This window comes from Labrus mixtus, chromosome 12 (assembly GCF_963584025.1).
Source record: "Labrus mixtus chromosome 12, fLabMix1.1, whole genome shotgun sequence".
Classification (NCBI taxonomy): Eukaryota; Metazoa; Chordata; class Actinopteri; order Labriformes; family Labridae; genus Labrus; species Labrus mixtus.
Genome location: NC_083623.1, coordinates 13,214,437 through 13,223,025, shown reverse-complemented (window position 1 = coordinate 13,223,025; position 8,589 = coordinate 13,214,437). Strand labels below are relative to the sequence as shown.

At 37.7% G+C, this 8,589-nt stretch overlaps 1 protein-coding gene across 1 annotated transcript in view; it reads left to right on the top strand.

Moving 5' to 3' along the window:
• Positions 1 to 5,464: 5,464 nt before the first annotated feature.
• The window catches only part of LOC132984994 (N-lysine methyltransferase SMYD2-B-like), an 8,943-nt gene continuing 5,818 nt past the window's right edge, over positions 5,465 to 8,589 (top strand). Inside the window, exons 1-4 of the mRNA XM_061052090.1 lie at positions 5,465 to 5,713; positions 6,496 to 6,559; positions 7,400 to 7,510; positions 7,615 to 7,675. Coding sequence (XP_060908073.1) covers positions 5,538 to 5,713; positions 6,496 to 6,559; positions 7,400 to 7,510; positions 7,615 to 7,675 — 412 coding nt within the window. The 5' untranslated portion in view covers positions 5,465 to 5,537. The remainder of the gene's footprint in view (positions 5,714 to 6,495; positions 6,560 to 7,399; positions 7,511 to 7,614; positions 7,676 to 8,589) is intronic.

Here is an 8,589-nt window from a genome sequence, read left to right as displayed (position 1 = left end):
AAAAAGCCCAAAAATAAATCTTTGAAAATAAAATAAAAGAAAATAATTGTCATTCACAATGTCACCTAAGTCAGTGGTCACACTGTGTGTGTCTGGACTGACAGGAGAGGGTATCGACTCAAACAAGGGAAAGAATAAAAAAGTGAAAAATTGACAATAAAAAGGCAGACGGTGTGAAAGGGTTTTGGATTGTGGCCTATGGTGGTTACAACCTACACTGCCTACCCTGGTGATGACGAGGATTTGGATGAGCAAAATTGTTATATGGTTACTAAGAAAAGTTATTGTTTGTTATATTAAGACAATTCCTTCTCATAGCTCTGATATGAAGATAACATAATAATCTGTTAAGAGGTATAAAATGTCAAATTTGACATAAAAAGGTCTAGAAGGGACTTTGGTTTTATATATTTTCATGACTTGTGCCATTATTCAAAATGTTTTCAGCATTGTTAAAACCCAGAATATCTTTTACTATATCCTCGGTAATTGTCAGTTTATTGTTGCCTATCATTGGTCATGTTCCCTTTACCCACAGCGCTTTATAGTTAAAGCAGTCGCCTAACAACACATGCCTTCTGCCTTACCTATCATTAAAGGTAACATATTTTGATTTAAATCCTCCTGCGTCTCTCTGTCGGGCCAGAGACATTACAGGGGGTTGCGTGTGGCCTGGGGTTAGAGCATGTAGTGAAAAGTGTTTCCCACCTAGGCGGACCACCAGTTCTGCAGGGCTGAAATAGTGCCGAAACACTGTAGTCCACATGTTGATCAAATTATTTGAAAAAGACACAAAAAGGACAAAAAGACTAGATCATAAATATAAAGTTGTGCAATTTGTGTGCAACCACAAATTAATGTTATACATGTCTTGATATGTTTTTTTTACAACTGCAGATATTGTTTAATGCGTCATCATGGTTGAAAAAAAATCCTGAAATTTGTTGAAAAACAGACAATATGAACTTTAAGTGTTTAACAAATCCAGATAAACTGTAAAAAAAACTGGTAACAACTCATCACGAACCACTACAAATGCTATGACGGGTTGCAGTAAATTTGGGTTTGAAAGACTAAGAGAAATCCAGAAGTTATATCTCAGACCAAACAGGTCAGTCTGACTGTATCTATTTAATACCTCTGTCCTGTCTCTTATTCTGTTGATTTTCCCTAACAGGGTTTCCTTGAGAACTAAATCTACTTAGGATTTATTGTTTCTTATTATTTCTAGTCATTGGAAATTATAATCCTTTCACCTAATCCCCCCCTCCCTCCCTCTCTTTCAGATCATATTCATCAAGATCATCCCCTCTGACAAAGCAAGAAATCAGCACAGTGGGTAGGCCTAAAGAGAGCGCATACCGAAACAGGGGGTTTCTTCCTAATCAAATCAGGTTCCTCTGATGTAATCAAGACGAGACGCCAAAGACGACCACATAATCTCCCCGGTACATGCCTCGCTTGCTTGCACATTATTAAAAAATGAGGAGGAACAAATCTTTAGATTGAAAGACCGAAAAAAATGGAATTATAATAAATCGGGGGAAACTGGGGCAAGGTTGGATAAAGGCTTCAGATACAGATGAGGGACAAATCTTCACTGTGGTTTGTGCTTGTATGTATTTATGTGTGTGTGTGAGAGAGATAGAGAGGGAGCAGCAGTGTGCGTGTGCTATGTTACTGTTCAATTTACTCAAGATCAAGTCCCTGACCTGATCGTCCCTTTCCACAAAAAACTGTCCTGATAGTGCTGGTCATCTCTTAAAACTCACTCAGCGTCGTCAGATAATCTGTCTGTTTCTAAGGTGACCAGGGGACTGATGCATCATGGATGGGGTTCCCAATTATTGGAGACTGCACTTACAATGAACAACCACACGATGGCACAATATGACAAAATGGACACCAGCTGAAAACTTGAAGGGCTCTTCCTATTAGTCTGAGCTCATTTTTTAAATCTCCATGACGGATACAGAATAGAGAATCTATCGTGTAATCAGTGCTTCAGTTGTCATGTTTAATATTTTACTACTATGTTATTAATAAGGGTTAAATAGACAGATTCAGCTAAGTCCTGAGAAGTGAACACACAGTGACTCAAAAACATCTTTCTCTGGTCTAATAAACTGTACACACAGAAACGTATTACCTATATAATTGATTTATCTTATCTTACAATGAAAAGACATTGATAATGGCATTGATGTCTAAAGCACTTTCTAAAAGCTACAAAAGGAGTTCATATTTATAAGACTGCTTGTCTTTGTTTATTTAAAAAGTAGCCAAGTGCAGTAATGTAGAGCATTGAAACTGAATCATGGTGATGCATTTTGATTGTGAGAATCATGAGAACAGTGAAGATGCACAGCTCGAAATACCTTGCCTATATAAATTGGGGGACTCTGCACCATTAAGGGGGATCCCTGAATCTGAGTCAAGACACAGCAACGGTGGGCCGATCGGAAGCCTCATTGTTAGGAAAGCGGCAGATCTCCCTCTATCAAACCTTTGGTTCACTCAGTTAAGTGTAGTGGCAGCCTTTGAAGAATTAACATACAGGATAGTAGACCGGCTAGACTTCTAAAACACTTTCTAATAACTACCGTGCAGCTGATGTAGACATACAGACCCCCTGTAATCTGATGCTAACATTATAGTCTGTAAACAGGAGACAACTGACCACTCCCATGCAGTCCATTTTAAAAGATTCACATTTTTATTTTTGTTCTACTTTATTTCTTTATTTAATCTGAATATGATTTGTGTTTTTGTCGGTTCTGTTCCTTTGTCTTTCAATTATAGTGTTGTCCTCTTCTGGCATTGTTCGCGATCATTTACTGTATTGTATTGTATTCTTGTGAAACATGTGAAAAAACAATACATATCATAAAAATAATATTCTACTCTATTAATCTATTGAGTTCCCTGACATATACACACACTGCTGCCACAACACAAAGAATGAAAATGCTCAGTAGCTGCTGAGTCATTATTGGTCTTCACCACCAGATGGCCTTATTAACCTACAGCAGAAAGTACCAACACTGTGGCGGTTAACTGCAGACTATTCATTCATATGGTAGCTTGTGATTTTTAATAAATAGAAACGTTTTTTTTGTATATGTATCAGATTTTGTCTCAGGATGTCCTAAGAGGCCATGTGCTCAACCATTTTTCTAACAAGGGTGGGTGGGTTTTTCTAAGGGATGGTTAGGGTGTGAACCATGATGACCACAGTTTGAGTCTGGCTAGGATGAAGTGTTGCTTGACATTCTCTTACTTTTCTCCTCTGATATTTTGTAATCTGGGTACTGTCCACTTCCTTTTAGGATATAACAGTAAAATAAAACGTCTTTATTTCTAAAGGTTAAGCCAAAGCTGCTGCTAATTCCTCTGTACTATAGTTCTTCATGTTAAAAAAATGCAGCTCTGTATGTATTAGGGTTGACACTATCACACTGTTTTCTGTGAAACTATAGAAATATCTATCAGCAAAGATTTTCCAATGCATAACTTTGGTAATGTTAATACCTCTCAGAATGTAAATAGTCATTGGTAAGGACAACTTGATATTATTAATTAGTATAAAACACAATAATTCATCAGATATACCAAGCAACACAATATCTTAACACTGACAGACACAGATGCCTTGTTCTCTCAATCAGAAAATTCCCTCGATATTTTTCAGTCTTTCCACTTTATGATGCTGACCATGATGTAAAATGACACTGTTCTTGTTTTAATATTTCATTCCTTTTGTCTGCACTAATAAGACACCACATCTAGATAGTCCCCCTTGCCCATTTAAACTTCAAGGGCCCAATTCTAGGCAAACTTTTTTTTCAGAGTGACCATTTTTAATTACCCCAGAACATAAACTCTCAAATCTACATGATGTGATGTTTGAAGAGTTAGAGTTTCAGATTTATGTGACTCTGAAATTGTCATTGATCAAAAGGCAAAGCAATGCAAATATAACAGTAACATTTAAAAAATAATTATCCAAGCATAAAGATTACAGTACAAGAAAGGGGAAACTTGTAAGTTGTGCTGATTAAATAAAACACACATTACAGGTGTAAATGCTAGTTTCGCTTCAAAATATATAAAAATGATCATTATTATGTGATATGACATAGGACTGGCTCAGCATAGGCTAATTCGTATTATACACAAGCTTTAATAGGCTGCAGAATACCAAATGCATTACTGTAACAAACACAAAAATAGGCCTCTACAGAGACAAACACAAATTTGAAACTTCGGCAGAAAAACAGCAACATAACATAAGGACATGAAACATGTAGAAAATGAGAGGTTAATCTGACTTACATTATTTAACGATTGAGACCATGTTTTCATGAAGATGCGTTGTGATATCCCTCTGCACCTGTTGTTATTGACTCTGTTAAGTTAAAAAAAAAAAATACAGTTTAACAACACTGCTAGTGAACTGAAACTGATGGGGTGAAGCAGCGATTTTAAAATGCTAGTATGTTACCACCCTCTAGGAAATCAACACATTCTGGTTCATTTAATGTCCAATAACTAATGTTAGCTGACACGTCATACAACAAGACAAAGTTACAAAATATAATTAGACACTAACTTTATGAACATCCATTGTGAGAGTAACCCAGTTAGCTCTAAAAAACCAGATTCAAAACTGCTCTTTGTTTTTGCTTTTCTTATTGCCTTATGCCTCAGTCTCTTTATTTCCGGTCTTCATACAAAATGTGCTTTTATTTTGAAAAACTGCAAAGGGGACTTCTGCTACACAAGTTACGGGAGTAAATAAATACAGCTATTTTTTTTATCTTTATTTAAATGGTTAACTTTCTGTTTGTAAGGAGACAACTAACATTAACTTCAGACTTTAAATTTCTTAAGGGCAAGTTTACCAGCCAGTGAGTGAAGTACTAATAATGAGCCGCTAGGGGCGCTGTTTGACTTGTGGACTCAGCTGAAGTAAATTATTAATATTTTAGCATGACAGTGCTAGCTATTTGTATGAAAACTTCTGCCAGTAAAACATAAAGGTTTGATGATAACTTGTCCTTGATAGTAGGCTAAATGTATTCCCATAGTAGCACAAAAAATATTAAACCATCCTAATATTTAAAAGTTATGGGATAAAGAGGTAGGCCTAATAATTATCCAATTATCCATTATTTGGGACAGTGCATATTAATGAACAGCTGTAACAATTACAGCTGTGAAAATGCCAGATTATAGCAGAAGTGCTAGTTTCCATCTGTTGTCCCTAGGCAGGTAACAGAGAAAGACTGTAGGCTCTTAATCTTTGTTAAGGGCTTCTTTTAGTTATTGGCCACCAGAGCAAAAGTTGTCTGTCACGAGAATACAGAATGACACAGCCACCAGGCTCATCCTTTGCCTTTTGGATGTCGCTGTGTGGACTATTAATGGGGAGGGTTCCGCCCCTTAACTTGTAGCTGGGGGTGCCAGTGCCACATCCCACCTCTTCTCTCCCGGGTCCTCCAGAGTGAGGGATCACTTTTGGAAGAAGAGGTACAATGACGGGTGGCAGTGGCATCGCAGGGGTCGAGAGGTTTGAAAGTCCAGGAAAAGGGCGAGGACTTCGCGTGACCAGAGCCTTTAAACTGGGAGAGCTGCTGTTCTGTAGCCAGGCTTACTCTTATGTGCTGTCATTGAAGGAGAGAGGCAGCTACTGTGAATGCTGCCTCACCAGGTAAGTCACTGTATAGGTCCAATATCTCAGCATACCGTGACAAGGTATTTCAAAGCTGCATTATTTTAATTACTGAGTTCCTTACTGACCACCTAATACAAAGCTCAAGCTATGTAGAGTCTTTGTCATACATGTGTCACTCCTTCAATTCTATTTTGGTAGCTCATCTTTCTGAATGGAGGTTCATGTATATCATATTCCACATAGGCTAGTTAAATCCCTCCCTCTGGCCCCCTTATGAATGCTGAACATGGGAAACTGATTTGGTTGTGTGACTGGCATCATGGCAACTCAATAGAATGTATTTCAAGTCTAGCTATTTTGTTTTGATTAGTGAATTGATGATAAATTACAATTAATATATGGTTTTATCATGCCATCACATGTGCCACAATGACAGGTTAATGGATTAAACATATAGCTATAGACTTTAGTAAGCTTCGAAACAGATTTTCCAGTTTTTGGTGGAGTGAACTTATGGACTGCTTTACCGTTTCAGTGTGGTATAAAGACAGCTGGTTAATTACGAGGTCAGCTCTATTAATACCACAGAATGTTTTCGAGGTCTCAATTGCTATCAGTTACGACAGGCCACCGCCAACTGCTTTCCTGTAACAGAGCCTTATGTTTCAATGTCCAATATACACACCAAGCACACTCATGAGTGGTTTGTTTGTGTGTCTGGGGGGGATATACAGAGGCGTGTAAGGATTTCAGTCACTTTTTAATCCTATTCTGGTCATTATCCATAACCTAATAAGATGTTGTTTGTTGTTTTTTAGGAAAGAGCACTTGGCAAGATGTGGGAAGTGCAAAAAAGCCTTCTACTGCAATGTGAAATGTCAGGTAGGAAACAGTGTGGGAAGGTGCAGATGACTTTGTAATGAATTGAATACTGTCTCTAAGTGTTTAGCTCTAAAATGACATCTAAAATGTCCCTTTAATGCAGCCTGCAGCCTCCAGCCTTCAGCAATACTAATCTCCAATACAGTTTATGTCAGAGTGAAGCTTTTAAAAATAACTTTTTTTTCTATGTACACTGGCTTCAAACCACTGTTTCCAACTTTTCCCTGCAAAAAAAAAAACAACCTATAGGCACGGGGAACATTTTTATTTCCTTGGTTCAACGTTGAATCCATTGTCTTAATTTACATTTCATCCAGTATTTGATATGGCTTTCTGTTTATATAACTGATTGTTATATTTGTTGCCACCATTGACACTTTAGAGAAATTAACCTGCATTGAAAATAGAGATACAAAGATGGCTCATCAAACCCTCAACTACATTGGGCTTAATATATCTAAATTTGGGGGGCGGGGTTGTGCAACTTATAAGTTGTATACTATCATGTAAGAAACAATTGGAATAAACCCCTGCTTTGTCCCAAAGTACCCCTACTAGTACCCACATTAAAAACTTGCTTGACTGTTAATTGCGGCGGTCTAAAAATGTAAAGCTGTGTCAGGCGTACAGGCTTTATAGTAGCTGACTGGTCTACCCTGACTCTGTTGTGTTGTACCAAGATGCTCTGTGTGGAGTCACTTCCCTTCATGATGTTCATGTCACCTGTTAGGCTTCTCGTTCTAGTGGAAACTAAATTGTAAATAAATGAATGGGCTTTAGACTACAGAGTTGTTTTTTTTCTTATCTGCTGGTTTTAATATGTATGTGTGTTTTGTGTAGAAATCAGACTGGGCCATGCACAAGCTGGAGTGCTCTGCAATAACTGCATTCGGAGAGAACTGGTGTCCGTCAGAGATGTCCCGCCTGGTGGCTCGGATCCTAGCAAAGAAGGTTGGACAGGCACAGTGTACCTCTGAAGTGCTGTTTGTTACACACTGTAAAGTTCACTCAGGTCATTTCTGTCAATCTTGCCTGTTTTTCTTTTTTCTCCACAGAAAACACAGAAAGAAAGGTGTGATTCCGAGAAGATTTTGCTCATAGAAGAGATGCAATCGCGTGAGTATTCTCGTCTTTTAACTCACACACATTATTTTTGTTGGGCTTCTTTTTGGGGGCATCTCAAAAAAACTTCTGTGGAATGGGTCTGTGTAGATTCAGAGTGAAGTATTCAGAGACTCTATGTCTGTACTTCAGTCCTAAGTGTCCTGAGATATCCCTCTTAAAAAAGCACGGCCCATTCAGATAAGAAGTAGAAACACCCCCCCTTGTTCTCATCTATATATATCATATAGATGTGGGTCCAACGGCCATTAGACAACATAACAAGTGTCACAGCTTGAACAAGATGCAGCAGCACTTTAGACGAACACACACAGAGCTGACTGCACGAGTACCTGTTTGTCAAATTGAGTTGGATGTGGTTGATGGTATTAAAATCATTATATAGATTCAGTTTAAATCATAAAAAAGTATTTCAACCAAATTTTCATAAATAATAAAACACATGATTGGATTTTCTATGTATGTATACTCCACCGTTGGTTACAGATCAAAGTGCTATTGGGAACTGTATGTGAGTCATTAAATAAAAAGGGTTCTTGGCTGCTGGTGATGCTGCATGAGGAGTGAGCCTTGGTTTGTGCTTAATACTAGAAAATAACTAAGGTTTAAAAGAAGGGATGGGAAGTTAGAAATAATAGACGTTCAAGACTTCTCTAGCCCTTTCATCATCCTGGAATGAAGCTAGCAGCTATGGGCTACATTAGCTACTGCTAACACACACAAATCTCTAACAACAGTATTGGCGGTTTAGTTTAATTATGTGTAATGTAGACATGAAGTTTTGTATGGACGATTTCTGCCCATTGTGATTCTTATAATGTTATGGAAGTGATGATACTTAATATCTATCTATACACATAGAAAAGTGTGTGTACCTTTGCTGATGTACTGTCCTATATGCATGATAG